At 41.5% G+C, this 17,153-nt stretch overlaps 1 gene segment (V, D, J or C); it reads right to left on the bottom strand.

Annotated features, from left to right (window-relative positions):
• LOC114684881 overlaps positions 1-16,613 on the bottom strand; it is a 41,013-nt gene extending 24,400 nt beyond the window's left edge. Inside the window, 2 exon segments of the V gene segment in view lie at positions 15,972-16,278; positions 16,512-16,613. Coding sequence covers positions 15,972-16,278; positions 16,512-16,572 — 368 coding nt within the window.
• Positions 16,614-17,153: the final 540 nt, after the last annotated feature.

Here is a 17,153-nt window from a genome sequence, read left to right as displayed (position 1 = left end):
GCTCAGAAGACACTGTTTCACATTCTGCAGTTGCTCAGGTCCAAACACATGCAGCAGTTACCTTTGATTTTGTCCCTCTCCTACTTCACATTTGCTGTGCCAGCAAAACTTGTTTGTCTAGACTTTAAAATACGAAGATTATCTGGCCATCTTTTACCACCACTGGCAATAGGCCAGGAGTCCTGAGCAGGGAGACACATTCTTACCTGGATACATGTATCAAAGGCTATGGAATGGAAGGGGAACATTTTTTGTATTGACTGTACAAGCGATCTCCAAGTTCCCAAAAACCATAGCAAGTATCCAGTGGTCCTGTAAGGAGACCCTGTGTTTTCTTTTTCTTACCCTGAATTTTGGGGGTAGTGGAGTAGGACTGGAGGACAGGGGTTTTCAGACTGAGGAAACACTTCACATATAGTGGTTCATCAGATGTCAGAAGGGCCCAGTGGAAGTGAGGAGTGCACTGTTTAATACCTTTTGGTTGCATGCAAAAGGTCTAGAAACAAATGTCTCTATGGAGTATAAACCTTGTAGGTCTTGGTCAGTAATAATGGAAAGTAGAGGATTCAACTGGATCATGAATCTCTTGGCCAATTGCCATTAATTGATGGAGAAAATTTCCAAGAATGCTCCTACTCCGTTTCCATGGCAGCTGTACGAGTGGTTTCTGGAGCATGACTATCACTAAACTAAACGTACTGCAGTATGGATGATGTAATAGTCGGGATTCTTTTAAAAAGCAGCCAACATCAGCTTTAACAGATACAAATAAAAATGAAACTTATGCAATATATATTAGAAAAAGAATACTAGTCCATGTTTTGGTCTGTACTTGCCAGCTTTTAGTACCATAACAAAGTACCCAAGACAATCAACTTATAATGAAAAAAAACCAAACATTTGTTTTAATTCACAGCTGTGTAGGTTCCACTGGCTCTGTTGTTTTTGGGTTTGTGGTGTCATGCCCTACACCATGGATATACTATAGACTCACCTACGTATAGAATGCAAAAAAGAGAGAAGATTCTACAATCTCTTTCAGAGGTAAGAACTTCAGTGACCAAAAGAGCTCTCACTAGGCCTGACCTCTTAAAGGCTCTATTGTTTCTCAGTAGTGCCAAAGGCTGGAAATCGAACCTTGAACACTTGGAGATTTGGGGGAGAATTCCAAACTCAAGTCATAGCATTCACAAATTCACTGAGGAAGCTGGAAAACCAGGCTCAGAGTTGTTTAGGAGGGAATTGTTTCTTCTGTTATGCTATTGAACTAGACCATGTGTAAGTGTTATAGCTCTGAAGGAAAAGGTATCCTGACTCTCAGGAGCCAGCCTATACCTATAGCTGTGAAGGAAAAGATATCCTGTCAGAAGTCAGGCTATACCTACAGCTCTGAAGAGAAAGGTATCCTGGCTCTCAGAAGCCAGGCTATACCTATAGCTGTGAAGGAAAAGATATCCTGTCAGAAGTCAGGCTATACCTAAAGCTCTGAAGAGAAAGGTATCCTGGCTCTCAGAAGCCAGGCTATACCTATGGCTGTGAAAGGAAGGTATCCTGACTGTTGGGAGCCAGGCTATACCTATGGCTGTGCCCTGGTGGGGGATGGTTTCCCTGAGGAATGTCACAATTCTGCTCCTCTCCAAGAGAGCTGTCCTAGCTCAGCCCTGCTCCACTTTGCTAACAGAGTTTCCTAGCAGAGATGTCCATTGCTTCTCTGTTCTGCTCCATTATGGGAGTTTTCCAGCAGAGATGTCTGTGTCTTCTCTGCTCCACTCCACTCTGGCTAAAGAATGTCTTCATCCAAATGTAACTAGAGTTTTCCTTGTCCTGCCTGGCCCATGGTCAGGACAAATCTCTCTCACATGCCAGTCCCACAGCTGCTCAGACCCAATCAAACACACAGAGACTTATATTACTTAAACTGTTTGGCATAATAGCTCAGGCTTAACTGTTCTTATGTCTCAAGTCAATCCATTTCTATTAATCTATAAATTGCCACGTGGCTTGTGGCTTACCGGTACCTTACATCTCACTTTTCATGGCGGTGGCTGGCAGCATCTCTCAGCCTTCCACTTCCCAGAATTCTCTTCTCTAGTTGTCCCGCCTATACTTCCTGCCTGGCTACTGGCCAATCAGTGTTTTATTTATTAACCAATCAGAGCAACACATTTAACATATAGAACATCCCACAGCACCCAAAACTCATTCAAGAGATTTATTGGGTGGGAGGAATCCAGGTGAGTGGCTGTTTCTGCCAGGGTGGAAAAAGGCAGCTCCTAACTGAACAGGCAGAGGACTTCTATAGGGCTTCTTAGGGAACGCCAACCCTAAGAAGCCTAAAGATGAAGATTCTCAGGGTGGGAATTAGTCGGATTTCAACCCCTGAGCTTGGACAAGCTCAGAGATTGGCTGGATTTTGCTCAGGGATTGGTTGTTTTTTGTGCTGAGTTGGTCAGGGACAGAGTGTATTTCTTTAGTTTTGGTTTCAGGGACAAAGTGTGTTTATTTGACTGGCCCTTTTAAACCATTTGGCTCTGGTTTCAGGGCCAGGGTATTTTTCTTTCACTGGTTCTGGTTTCAGGGTCAGGGTGTGTTTCTTTGGCTCTAGTTTCAGGGTCAGAGTGTGTTTCTTTGGCTGGCCCTTTTACCCTACACCATGGATATGCTAGATGTGGTCATGGGCTGGAACTAGTGACTAGTGCTGGATTCAGGGTACTTGCCTAGACTTTGATCTTGCTGTTTGCTATAGCTACTTTTGGGATTTTTCCTTGTTTTTCTCAAATTAGCATGACTGAAATCTATAATTCATATATCATAAGAGAGGCATTGTAAAGGCAGGCAACTCCACCAAACAGTTCATTGGAGTGCCCATTTCAATGTTTCATAAGAAAAGTGTTATGCAAAAATTGACACACACACATGTATACACCAGCAAGTTCAATGTGTTATTTGCTATGAGAAATGACAGAATTTAAAAGATAAGCTTTCATATGCGCAAAGAGCAGTGTGGAAGGTATTCATTCACTTTCTGCTAGACTCTGTGAACAGAGAAGCCCCACCTTAAAGAACCTAAAATGAATTCAGATTGTTTTTTTTTTTTTTAAATTTATTTTACAATACTATTCAGTTCTACATAACAGCCACAGATTCCCTTGTTCTCTCCCTTCCTGCCCCCCTCCCCTTCCCCCAAGCACACCCCCCCATTCCCACCTCCTCTAGATCAAGGTCTCCCCCGAGGACTGGGATCGACCTGATAGACTCAGTCCACTCAGGTCCAGTCCCCTCCTCCCAGATTGAGCCAAGAGTCCCTGCATAAGTCCCAGGTTTCAAACAGCTAACTCATGCAACCAGCCCAGGACCTGGTACCACTGCCTAGATGCCTCCCAAACAGATGAAGCCAATCGACTGTCTCACCTATTCAGAGGGCCTGATCCAGTTAGGGGCCCCTCAGCCTTTGGTTCATAGTTCATGTGTTTCCATTCATTTGGTTATTTGTCCCTGTGCTTTATCCAACCTTGGTTTCAACAATTCTTGCTCATATAAACCCTCCTCTTTCTCACTAATTAGACTCCCAGCGCTCCACCAGGGGCCTAGCCGTGGATGTCTGCATCCAGATTCCTCAGTCCTTGGATGGGGTTTATGGCACAACTATTAGGGTGTTTGGCCATCCCATCACCAGAGTAGGTCAGTCCTGGCTGTCTCTCGACCATTGCCAGCAGTCTTTTGTGGGGGTATCTTTGTGGATTTCTGTGGGCCTCTTTAGCTCTTTGTTTCTTCCTTTTCTCATGTGGTCTTCATTTACCATGGTCTCCTATTCCTGTTCTCCCTCTCTTTTCTTGATCCAGCTAGGATCTTCCGCTCTCTTTCCCTCGCCCTCGCCCTTCATTGCTCCCACTCATGTCCAGGCTGTTCATGTAGATCTCATCCATTTCTCCCTGTCTTTCTTGGGGTCCTGTTTTCCAGGTAGCCTCACTGGTGATGTGAATAGCAGTTCAGTCATCCTTGTTCCACATCTAGCATCCTCCTATGAGTGAGTACATACCATATTTGTCTTTCTGAGTCTGGGTTACCTCACTCAGGATGATTTTTTCTAGATGCGTCCATTTGCCTGCAAACCTCATGATGTCATTGTTTTTCTCTGCTGAGTAGTATTCCATTGTGTATATGTGCCACAATTTATTTATCCATTCTTCAGTTGAAGGGCATCTAGGTTGTTTTCAGGTTTTGGCTATTACAAACAATGCTGATATGAACATGTCTGAGCAAGTGCTCTTGTGGTATGATTGAGCATTTCTTGGGTATATGCCCAAGAGTGGTATAGCTGGATGTTGAGGGAGATTGATTCCCAATTTTCTAAGAAAGTGCCATATTGATTTCCAAAGTCGTTGTACAAGCTTGCATTCCCACCAGCAATGGAGGAGAGTTCCCCTAGTTCCACATCCTCTCCAGCATAAAGTGTCTTCAGTGTTTTTGATCTTAGCCACTCTGACAGGCATAAGGTGGTATCTCAGAGTTCTTTTGATTTGCATTTCCCTGATGATTAGGGATGTTGAGCAATTCCTTAAATGTCTTTCAGCCATTTGAGTTTCCTCTGTTGAGAATTCTCTGTTTAGTTCTAAAGGCCATTTCTCAATTGGACTGTTGGTCGTTTTGATGTCTAATTTCTTGAGTTCCTTATATATTCTGGATATCAGTCCTCTGTCACATGTGGGGTTGGTGAAGATCTTTTCCCATTCTGTAGGGTGTCGCTTTGCCTTGTTGACCGTATCCTTTGCTCTACAAAAGCTTCTCAGTTTCAAGAGGTCCCATTGATTGATTGTTTGTCTCAGTGTCTGCACTACTGGTGTTATATTTAGGAAGTGATCTCCTATGCCAATGCATTCAAGACTACTTCCTACTTTCTCTTCTAGCAGGTTCAGAGTAGCTGGATTTATGTTGAGGTCTTTGATCCACTTGGACTTAAGTTTTGTGCACGGTGACAGATATGGATCTATTTTTAGCCTTCTACACGTTGATATCCAGTTATGCAGCACCATTTGTTGAAGATGCTTTCTTTTTTCCATTGTACACTTTTGGCTTCTTTGTCAAAAATTATATGTTCATAGGTGTGTGGGTTAATGTCACGGTCTTCAATTCGATTCCATTGGTCCACATGTTGGTTTTTATGCCAATACCAAGCTGTTTTTATTACTGTAGCTCTATAGTAGAGCTTGAAGTTAGGGATTGTGATGCCTCCAGAGGTTGTTTTATTGTACAGGATTCTTTTGGCTATCCTGGGTTTTTTGTTTTTCCATATGAAGTTGAGTATTATTCTTTCCATGTCTGTGAAGAATTGTGTTGGTATTTTGATGGGGATTGCATTGAATCTGTAGATTGCTTTTGGTAAGATTGCCATTTTTACTATGTTAACCCTGCCTATCCATGAGCATGGGAGATCTTTCCATTTTCTGGCATCTTCTTCAATTTCTTTTTTCAGGGACTTAAAGTTCTTGTCATATAGGTCCTTCACTTGCTTGGTTAGTGTTACCCCAAGGTATTTTATGTCATTTGTGGCTATTGTAAAGGGTGATGTATCTCTAATTGCCTTCTCATCTTCTTTGTCCATTGTATATAGGAGGGCTACTGATTTTTTTGAGTTGATCTTGTATCCTGCTATGTTGCTGAAGGTGGTTATAAACTTTATCAATTCCTGGGTAGAATCTTTGGGGTCACTCAAGTATCCTATCATGTCATCTGCAAATAGGGAAAGCTTGACTTCTTCCTTTCCAATTCGTATCCCCTTAATCTTCTTATGTTGTCTTATTGCTCTGGCTAGAACTTCAAGTACTATATTGAATAAATATGGGGAGAGTGGACAGTCTTGCCTCGTTCCTGATTTTAGTGGTATTGCTTTGAGTTTCTCTCCATTTAATTTGATGTTGGCTGTTGGCTTGCTGTAAATTGCCTTTGTTATGTTTAGGTATGTTCCCTGTATTCCTGATTGCTCCAAGACTTTTTATCATGAAGGGGTGTTGGATTTTGTCAAATGCCTTTTCTGCATCTAGTGAGATGATCATGTGGTTTTTTTCTTTGAGTTTGTTTATATGGTGTATTACATTGATGGACTTTCGTATGTTGAACCACCCTTGCATCCCTGGGATGAAGCCTACTTGATCATGGTGGATAATTGTTCTGATGTGTTCTTGGAGTCTGTTTGCCAGTATTTTATTGAGTATTTTTGCATCAATATTCATGAGGGAGATAGGTCTGTAGTTCTCTTTCTTTGTTGCATCCTTGTTTGGTTTAGGAATCAGGGTAATTGTAGCCTCATAGAAGGAGTTTGGTAATGTTCCTTCTGTTTCTATTATGTGGAACAATTTAGAGAGTATTGGTATTAACTCTTCTTGGAAGATCTGGTAGAATTCTGCACTGAAACCATCTGGTCCTGGGCTTTTTTTGTTTGGGATACTTTTAATGACTGTTTCTATTTCCTTAGGGGTTATTGGACTATTTAAATAGTTTATCTGGTGTTGATTTAACTTAGGTATGTGGTACCTATTCACAAAAATGTCCATTTCTTTTAGGTTTTCCAGTTTTGTGGAGTAGAGGTTTTTGAAATATGATCTTATAATTCTCTGGATTTCCTCAATGTCTGTTGTTATGTCCCCCTTTTCATTTCTGATTTTGTTGATTTGGATTCTCTCTCTCTGTCTTTTGGTTAGTTTGGATAAGGGCTTGTCTATCTTGTTGATTTTCTCAAAGAACCAACTCTTTGTTTCATTAATTTTTTGTATTATTCTCTTAGTTTCTAATTTATTAATTTCACCTCTCACTTTGATAATTTCCTTGCGTCTATTCTTCCTGGGAATCTTTGCTTCTTCTTGTTCTAGAGCTTTCACGTGTGCTGTTAAGTCATTAGTGTGGAATTTCTCCAACTTCTTTATGTGGGCATTTAGTGCTATGAATTTCCCTCTTAGCACTGCTTTCATAGTGTCCCATAAGTTTGGGTATATGGTGTCTTCATTTTCATTGATCTCTAGGAAGTCTTTAATCTCTTTCTTTATTTCTTCCTTAACCCATTGGTGATTCAGTTGAGCATTATTCAGTTTCCCTGAGATTGTAGGTTTTCTGTAGTTTTTGTTGTTGTTGAAATCTAACTTTAAACCATGGTGGTCTGATAGAACACAGGAGGTTATTCTAATTGTTTTGTATCTGTTGAGATTTGCTTTGTGGCCAAGTATGTGGTCGATTTTAGAGAAAGTTCCATGGGGTGCTGAGAAGAAGGTATATTCTTTCTTGTTAGGATGGAATGTTCTGTAGATATCTATTAGGTCAATTGGGTCATGACATCAGTTAAGTCCTTTATTTCTCTGTTAAGTTTCGATTTGGGAGATCTGTCCAGTGGTGAAAGTGGGGTGTTGAGATCTCCCACTATTAATGTGTGGGGTTTTATATGTGGTTTAAGCTTTAGTAATGTTTCTTTTACATATGTGGGTGCCCTTGTGTTTGGGGCATAAATGTTCAGAATTGAAACTTCATCTTGGTGGATCTTTCCTGTGATGAGTATGTAATGTCCTTCTTGATCTCTTTTGATTGATTTTAGTTTGAAGTCTATTTTGTTGGATATCAGTATGGCTACCCCTGCTTGTTTCTTAAGACCATTTGATTGGAAAGTCTTTTCCCAGCCTTTTATTCTTAGGTAGTGTCTGTCTTTGAATTTGAGATGTGTTTCTTGTATGCAGCAGAAAGATGGGTCCTGCTTTCGTATCCATTCTGTAAGTCTATGTCTTTTTATAGGTGAATTAAGTCCGTTGATATTAAGGGATATTAACGACCAGTGATTGTTCATCCCTGTTATTTTTGGTGGTAGTGTGTGTGTACTTCTCTTCTTTGGGGTTTACTGTTGTGGCTTTATCTATTGCCTGTGTTTTCGAGTGTGTATCTGACTTCCTTCGGTTGGAATTTTCCTTCTAGTGCTTTCTGTAGGGCTGGGTTTGTGGATAGGTATTGTTTAAATCTGGCTTTGTCTTCGAATGTCTTGTTCCTTCTGTCTATGATGATTGAAAGTTTTGCTGGGTATATTAGTCTGGGCTGACATCCATGGTCTCTTAGTGTCTGCATTACATCTGTCCAGGTCCTTCTGGCTTTCAAAGTCTCCATTGAGAAATCGGGTGTTATTCTGATGGGTTTACCTTTATAGGTCACTTGGCCTTTTTCCTTGGCTGCTCTTAATATTCTTTCTTTATTCTGTACATTTAGTTGTTTAATTATTATGTGTCGAGGGGACTTTTTTTTGGGGTCTAGTCTGTTTGGTGTTCTATAGGCTTCTTGTATCTTCATAGGCATTTCCTTCTTTAAGTTGGGAAAGTTTTCTTCTATAATTTTGTTGAATATATTTTCTGTGCCTTTGAGTTGGTATTCTTCACCTTCTTCTATCCCTATAATTCGTAGGTTTGGTCTTTTCATGGTGTCCCAATTTCTTGGACATTTTGGTTCATGACTTTGTTGACTTTAGTGTTTCCTTCGACTGATGAAACTATTTCTTCTACTGTGTCTTCAATGCCAGAGATCCTCTCTTCCATCTCTTGCATTCTGTTGGTTATACTTGCATCTGAAGCTTCCGATCTTTTACTCAGGTTTTCTATTTCTAGCATTCCCTCTGTTTGTGTCTTCTTTATTTTTTCAATTTCCCTTTTCAGTTCTTGGACTGTTTCCTTTGTTTGTTTCATTGCTTTTTCATGATTTTCTTTCAGTGCTTTATTGTTTTCTTCAGGACTTTATTGTTTTCTTCCAGAATTTATTGTTTTCTTGGAGGGCTTTATTGTTTTCTTGAGGCTTTATTGTTTTCTTCTAATTTGTTTGCCCTTTCCTCTAGTTGTTTACATCGTTCTTCCAATTTTCTTGTCTTTTCCTCTACACAAGCCTCTACCTTCTTCATGAAGTTACTCATAAGGCTACTTTCTTCTGCTTCTTCCAATTTTTGGTGTTCAGGTCTAGATGTTGGAGGCGGCTAGGTTCTGGTGATGCTGTATTGCTCTTCATTTTGTTGTATGTACTTCTGCCTTGACGTCTGCCCATCTCCTTGTGGTTCCTTCTTGGTCTTATCAGTGTACTTGTTTCAGAAAGAGCTGACAGATTCAGGAAGACTCTCTCTCTTGTCCAAAAGGGAGTTTCTCTTGCCCAACTCTCTGGTCCAGAAGGGAAGTCGGGGCAGGATGGGAGCTGGGGGCTGGTCTCTAAGTCTCAGGAATGGCTGGGGTCTTGGGCAGATGGGCATGGGGGCAGGGCGCGGAGATTGCAGGGCTGCCGGGGGCTTGGAAAGGGGATCCCTCCGGTGGGCTAGAAGGGGCCGGGGGGGTGGGGGGGGGGGGGGGGGGGGGGGGGGGGATCTACTCTGTAGAAGGGCTCAATGCTTATCATATTTTTAAGGTCTACAAGATAGCACTTTTATTAAGTAAAAATATATTTGAGAAGATGTCTTAAGTGAAAACACCAGCTACAGGAACAGATTTTTATACTTCTGATTTCTGATTCCACAGAAACTAACAGAAATGGTAAGGTCTGAATGTCTGAAAGCCATCATCAAGTATGCAGACAGCCCCCAAAAGCATGAATGCTTACCCAGAACTAACAATATCGGATCAGAATCCTGGATTCCTGTCAATCACACCCAGCTTTCTTTTCCCAACCTGGTGTGTGGAGAGAGTGCCAGATGTCCTGACAATGTCCTCACTGTGAAACACAAGGGGCTGGTGTCACTGGGATTTGTGGCTTTCTGGATTCTCACCATCAAGTCCACACAGCAGCACAACCCTTAACCCAAACTCTAGATTAGCGGAGTCATGGGCTTCTTTGGTAAGAAGCACTTCCCTTCTCTGTATCACCTGCCCTGGAGACACTGACAAGGGCACGTTTAGGAGAAAGTTGTATTCAATGTGAGGGGAAGTCCTAAGTCTCAGCTTCCAGGGGTCAGACGAATAAAAAGTTCTCAGACCCCGATATCCAGTATTATTACAACTCAAGGGGCCGAGTGAAGCTCAGGGCTTCCCTCTCAAGACTGAAGTAAATTACAGTCTGACTGTGTCCAGAAGACCCATGCAGCCTTGGTCTCCACTAGGTGCTCATCTTTGCTCCACATGCTCCTGTCCTGATGTACTGCCTCACCACAGACTGGTATAGAAGCTTCTTCTCATGGAGCAGAACATCCAAAACCGAGCCAATGTTATGTTCTTTTCTTCCAGTGATGGGAACAGTGATGCACGCACAGGGCTTCATCCTTTCAATGCATCCAGAGCAAAATGTGCTGAAGTGATTGCAGGACTGAATTCTGAAAAGCCACCACACACACACACACACACACACACACACACACACACACACACACACACTCAGTTGATGTTAGTGAGGTAAAGAATTTCAGCATTGTTTTCCAGTTCTGTAGGGAATGTCACTGGGATATTGACATGGATTTGTTCTTGTATCCCATTGGTGCCGCAGGCCACCCCCCCAAACTTTCACTATCTATTATCTTCATTTTTGAGTATCCAATGATTTCATTGTAGGGGTCTTTAACCTCCTTGTTTAAATTGGTTCCTGAGTATTTTATTTGTTTTGAAATTGTGAATGGAATTGACGTCTTTCCTAGTAAGTTTGTTACTATTACACAGAAAAGCTGCTGACTGTTGTATCTTGACTTTATATCCTGCCCTTTGTTTATATCCTGCTCTTTGCTGAAAGTATTTTCAGGTCTAAGAGGACTTTGGTCGAGTGTGGAGAGTCTGTGGAGTTTAAGAACACATGATGCATAAATGTTTGTAATCTGACTCTTTCATTTACTGTTTATATCTCTTTCATTTCTTTCTCTTCCCTTGCCACTGTGCTGAGACCTTGAGCACTTCATGGAATAAGAGTGGGGGAGTGGGTTTGCAACCTTTCTCATTCCCGATTTGAAAAACTTCCTCCACATGAATAGTTATGGTGATAGTTTGTCATTTGCCTTCTGTATTGTTTTCAGGAATGAGCCTTCTGTTTGTGGTCCCTTCAGCGATTTGTGTCATAACTCTAGATGACTTTTCTGCACTGACTGAGATGATTATGAAATTTCTGTTCTGAAGCAGTTTGGGTTGAGCTGAGGTTATTGGTTGTTTTTGTTTTGTTTTGTTTTTTGTTTCAATATAGGGCTCCTCTGCATAGCCTTTGCTGTCCTAGAACTCACTCTGTAGACCAGGCTGACCTTGAACTCACTGAGATTCTCCTGCCCTGCTTCCCCAAGTACTGGGATTAAAGGCATGTTCCACACTACCCTGTTGTTTTCTTTTTGGAACCAGCCTTTCATCCCTGGATTGAAACCAACATGGTCATCACGTACAGTCCTCTTAATGTGTTCTTAGATTGGGCTTGCAGGGTTTTTGGGAGGCTATGTTAATCAGGGACATTGGTCTCTTTGTTGTTTGTCCCATATGTATTTGTGTTGTCATCTGGGTAATGCTGGCTTCATAGCGCTGGTGTTTTTTTTTCATTTTCTTGTGGTGTTTCTTCCTTCTGCATGGCTTGGAAAAGTTCCAGGGGCATTAGTGTCAGCTCTTTGTTAAAGGTCTGGCAGAATTTTCAGAGGACCCCTCCAGTTGTAAGCTTCACCCCTGAGAGTCATTTTATTACCATGTCAATAGAGTGGCTTGCTATGGTTCTGCTGAAGTTGTTGACATCATTTAGATTTAATGTGATTATGTCATCTGTGTCTAGATATATATCCATTTCTTCAATTTTTCCATTTTGGGGGAGTATAAGATTTTAAAGTACTACCCAATGGTTGTCTGGATATCATTTGAATGTGTTGCAAGCCCCTCCCTTCTATCTCTGATTTTATTAATGTAGGTCTGCTTCTCTTGCTGTAGACTGTGGATTTATTCAAAGAACAAAGTCTTTGAATAATTTTTATGCACTGTTATTTTACTATCCATTTCATTAACTTCTGCCCTGATACTTATCATCTCTTGCCATAGACTGAATTTGGGTTTGTCTTAAATATTGCCTTAGACCTTGAGGCTCATCATTAGGTACTTAACTGAGATTTTTCTGAATTTGGTCATTTTTTGTCATTATTTGAGGTCTTTCTACTTTTTTAAGTAGGCATTTACAGTCATAATCTTTTCTCACCATGACTTAGCTGCATCCTGAAGATGCTGGGAAGCTGTGCTGTCATTTTCATTTGATTCTAGGAATTGTTTTCTCACTGATTTCCTCAATAAATCAATGGTAATTCAAGAGGATACTGTGTAGTCTCCAGTTACTTATGTGGTTTCTTCTTAAGAGATGTCATAGATGGAAGCACAAGGGAAGATATTATCTGCATATTGGAGGGCATTAACTTGTTATTAAGAGAATTCAGAAAGGTCCTGTGACATTGTCTGTCCAAATAAGTGAGGACAGCCTTGGTACTCTTGGAGCAATATAGTTTAAGAGAGTTGGGTGGTTTGGTTTAAACAATCGCCAAATTGAAAAAGATATTGGTAATCAGGATATAAAGATAAGCAGAAAAACACATCACTTAAATTAAGACTGAACCATTTGGTCCTGTCAGGGATTTTTGTTAATGAAAAATAGAGGTTGGGGGATCATAGGTGTGTAGGAACTATGGCCTGGCTTAATGAGGAGGAGGCGCTTTACTGACTTCCACTACTGAATAGTCTTTTGAACACCTAACATTGGGGCTTTACAGGGACTGTTGCTTGGTTTTGAGACCCTGTGACTTTAAGTAATCTATTGTGATTTCTAATCCTTCCTAAGATTATAATTTTAGAGGTAATTGTCTTTAATGAGGGAAAGAAATGGGGTTCTTTAGATGAATTTGAACTGGGATGATAGTGGAGGCATTGGAAATTGGAAGAAAGAATACCTTGTAAGCAAAGGAAGCTGCCATGACTGCATCCAACTTGAAAAGGGGAACATTGGAGGCTAGACTATCTTTGGAGACAGAATTCTCTGCATTCAGACCTCTTCCCACAAGTGGTCCAACAGGATGATTAGGTTCTCAAGCTCTCACCTTCAGGCATAACCTACTTTATAGGCCTGGGTATTGCAGGATTTGTCCAGCCTGCCAGCTTTCCCCTGTCTTTACCACCAGGGTGAGCTCTTCTGCCATTGGTCTAGCTAGTTCACCCCTTGCAGTGATGAGCAAGGGACTGGGCTAGTTCTCCTGCTTTCATGCCCTCAAGGTTGGATCTCCTGGAACCTACATCTTCAGGACCAGCTCTACTGTACTGTCTAGGCAAGGCTTAGGGACCACTCTCCTGAGTGCTGCAGCCAGTGAGGGGCAGGGCCAGCTCTCTTGCTCTTAGGATCTGAGGTCCAGCTAGCTCTGCCACCTGCCACAGGCTGCCAGGGGCACCCCTGCCCACACCACCATATGGCAGATGAGGGGCAGGGCCAGATTTCCCATGCTCACGTTCTCAGGGTGGTTTATCATCACTCCCACTTCCCATCAATAGATTCAGCTCTACTGTGCTGCCCAGGCAAGGTATATAGTCCAATTTCCTGAGTGCTGCGGGTGGTAAGGGAGAGGCTTCGCTCACTTGCCAGTACCACATGGAAGGGACAAGGAGGGAAGGGCATTTTTCTTTTGCCCTGTGCTTTTTAAAGAAGGTGCAGGGCTTCCTTCCCACAAGGCCTTGACCTATTGGAGTAGACTGAGATTTGATCCTGGCCTTTCTTAATCCATCTACTGTACAACTTTGAATATGTTTATCTTACTGTTCCATGGAAAGACTGTCATGACCCCATTAATGCTTTTCTTGGGATATGGCCTCCTAGACTCCGGGGTCGGTTTTCTCTTCAGAAAAAAACTGGTGAGATAGACCGTAGGATACAAGAAGATAATCAGCCTACATGTTAGCAGCCTCGGAACAACATGTTTTCCTAATCTTACATGTGCCTGACCCAGGACTAACACTATCTTTTCCTAGGTTATATCCACTAACAGGGTAGATTTTAGAAAGTTTCATTATGTGGGTTAGGGTCAACTGAAAAATCTCCTTAAGTCGAATTTAAATATTCTACAGAACAAAAGTTATCTTGACATTTCCTTTAAGGGGAAAGTAAAGTATCAGGGACAAGTTGATTGTGGTCAACTAGTAGAGAATCCCACCTATTGTTTTTCTCAGAGAGGCATTGATCCTCCACAGATGCAGTATTAGTGGAGGCTAGAAGAGCAGATTCCACATAACAGTGTCCATAGAGATTTAAATCTTCCAAGGAAGCAAAAAAATTGTATATAGGGGACCTCAGATTATTTTCCATCCTCATGGCTGGATAAGTCTAGTTGGATGGTAGTAATATAGTTGGTACTTCTCTTAGGAGGCCATTTCCTCTTTTTTTCCAGCGTCTAGGCACAGGAAGGCACAGTACAGGAAAATACTAAGCACATCTCCTTAGGGACTGAGGATCTAAGAAGTTATAGTGTATCAGTGCTCTAGAGAAGTCCACACTGATGAGGGTTCATTGCCCATCTGAAAAGTTAAGAAGGTATGAATTAGGTCTTCTCTCCCAATCCCATGTCTTGAAAGTTCTCTGATGATACCCTGCCTCAAACAAGGTAGAATTTGGGGCCCAACATCTGATGTTGTCCTCTGTTCCCCATGTGCATTCTGTGTCACACTCACACTCACTCACATATTTCACACCCCATGCACAAAGGATGAAGAAAGAAAGAAAGGATGAAAGAAAAGAGCGAAAAGACTTTGACAACAAATATAGAGGTTGTTAAAATGATGAATATTTTATAAAGACAAAAGGTCAATCAATAAATCTTATATTAAAGACTCAATATTGAGGTGGATACAATGATAGAGACATTGGAAACAAAGCAGAAAAGTAACTGCAGCACAGTCTTATGATTCTAAGTAACTGGAGCAGGTTGTCAATTGGAGAATGATAACCCTGGGGTGAGAATGCAAGCCTGCATCTGAAAGATTTACTCACAATTTTATCTCTTCAAAACTCTTTCTGCCTAGATGATGATCAACAAAGCTTCCATTAAGTTTACCATTGTCCCAAGGCAGAAGGATTAGAAATTCTAAAGTAGACCTTAATAAATGGTAGATTAGATGTGAATAAGCAGGTGAGCAGTTAAGAGTACTTCTTGCTCTTGCAGCTTGGTTTCCAGCACCCACATCAACTACCTCAAAACCTCCTGAAACTCCTGCACCCTAGGATCTGATGCCCTCTTCTGACAGATATGTATACACCCACCATTCCCCACCCCAATTTAAAATAAACTAAACCATTAAAAATAAGAAATGGTAGGTCAGACTCGCAACATTGCTCAGCTGGTAACAGGAAAGGTGCTTACAGCAAAGACTGATGACCCTGAGTTTGATACCCAGACCCCACAAGGTGGAAAGAAAGAATTAACTTCTGCAGTTATCCTCTGACCTTCTCTCTCTCTCTCTCTCTCTCTCTCTCTCTCTCTCTCTCTCTCTCTCTCTCTCACACACACACACACACACACACACACACACACACACACACACTAAATGTCTTTGGTTAAATTTTTCCCAGTGAAGTAATTTGCATTTAGTATCTCTGAAAACACATTAAAAAAGAAGAAACAGTAAATCTTAAGTAATAGGAAATTCAAAGGAGGAATACTGAAGGTGGGAGGGACTGGGCAGAGATGTGGTCAGGGAGACAGGGGAGAAAGACAGAAAAATCATCCAAAGATAAATGTGTATTAATAAAAATTTAAATGAATAAGTAATAATTAAGAAACAATGATAAAGGTCTATATTTTATTGGGAATTCAATAAATTATAAAGTATATGGGATGATACAACCATGCATATCAGTTTATAAAAGTTCGTTTCATTGTTTAAGGTCTTTCCCCAAGCAAGCCTAGAGCCCTGTATTGAGACTTTAGACACTTACAGAGTGCTCAGAGATTGAGCTTCAGTGAGCAGCAACCCCAGGAGGTTTTTGTTTAGCCATGGAGCACTGTGGGAGGTTCCTCCTTACTTTGCTGACAGTGATAGATTGCAGCATCATCAGCCTCCACAGGATGGATGGTGAGGGTGAAGTCTGTCTCAGATCCACTGCCACTGAACCTGGCAGGGACCCCAGATTCTGTATTGGATGCTGCATAGATGAGGAGTTTGGGGGGCTGTCCTGGTTTCTGTTGGTACCAGTGCAATACATCTGTGCCATAATAATTGACACTTTCACTGGACTTGCAAGAGATGGTGGCCTTTTGTCCCAGAGAGACAGCCAATGAAGCTGGAGACTGGGTCAGCACAATGTCCCCAGTGGAACCTGGAATGATAAACCCACAAGCCATGGTTAAATATGTTTAGAAACCTTCCAGCAGAGGAATTTTTCATTGTAAGAATACTCGTGGGCATCACTTTGAGAAAACAGAATATCAAAGGCATTGAGAGACTTAAAACCAATTACAAATGCCTTAGTTCTATGATCAAGATACTAGAGACATGGAAAACCATGATGGCCACTGTGGATACTCCCAACACTTCTCTGCACCCTCTCACCTGGAACTCCGAGCAGCAGCATGCATAGGAGGAGTGTGTTTGACTCCATCTCTGGCAACATGAAGAATGGGTGATTCTTAGGCTCCTAGCAGCTGCCCTTAAAGAAGGCTGGGCTGTTGTATAATGACTCAATATGCAAATCAGCCCAGAAAAGTGTGTGCTGGTGCTCAAAGGGGCACCTGCTCCTGTTTCACCCACTGGGAGTTGGTGTCAGCTGAAAATTTACCAGAGCATGGCAAGCATATCTTAAAGGTGTCTTGCAGCCTGTTCTATTGAATCTTTACCCTCTCCTCTTTCTGATGTGTGATACAGGGGAGTGAATTATCGTTGTACTATGTAAAGAGTGTAAGTTATTTCCGGAACAACTTGCTCCTTCAAAATTGTACACACCCAATGAAATTATTATCTAAGAGGGAATGGAGAATAAAGCCTGGAAGAAAAGTATTGTAATGAACTTTTGGCATATTTCCTTATTTAAAAAAATCTGTGTTTCAGTGTGTGTGATGTTGTGTGTGTATGTTTGTATGTTTGTGTCTGCTTTTGTTTGAGGGCCACCTCCTTGCCATGGGACATGGGTAGAGATAAGAGGCCAAGCTTGGGTGTGACTGTTGCCTTCTGCCTTATCTGAGACTGTGTCTCTTG

Source organism: Peromyscus leucopus, chromosome 3 (assembly GCF_004664715.2).
Source record: "Peromyscus leucopus breed LL Stock chromosome 3, UCI_PerLeu_2.1, whole genome shotgun sequence".
In the NCBI taxonomy this organism is placed as follows: Eukaryota; Metazoa; Chordata; class Mammalia; order Rodentia; family Cricetidae; genus Peromyscus; species Peromyscus leucopus.
This window is presented reverse-complemented; position numbering and strand designations above follow the sequence as displayed.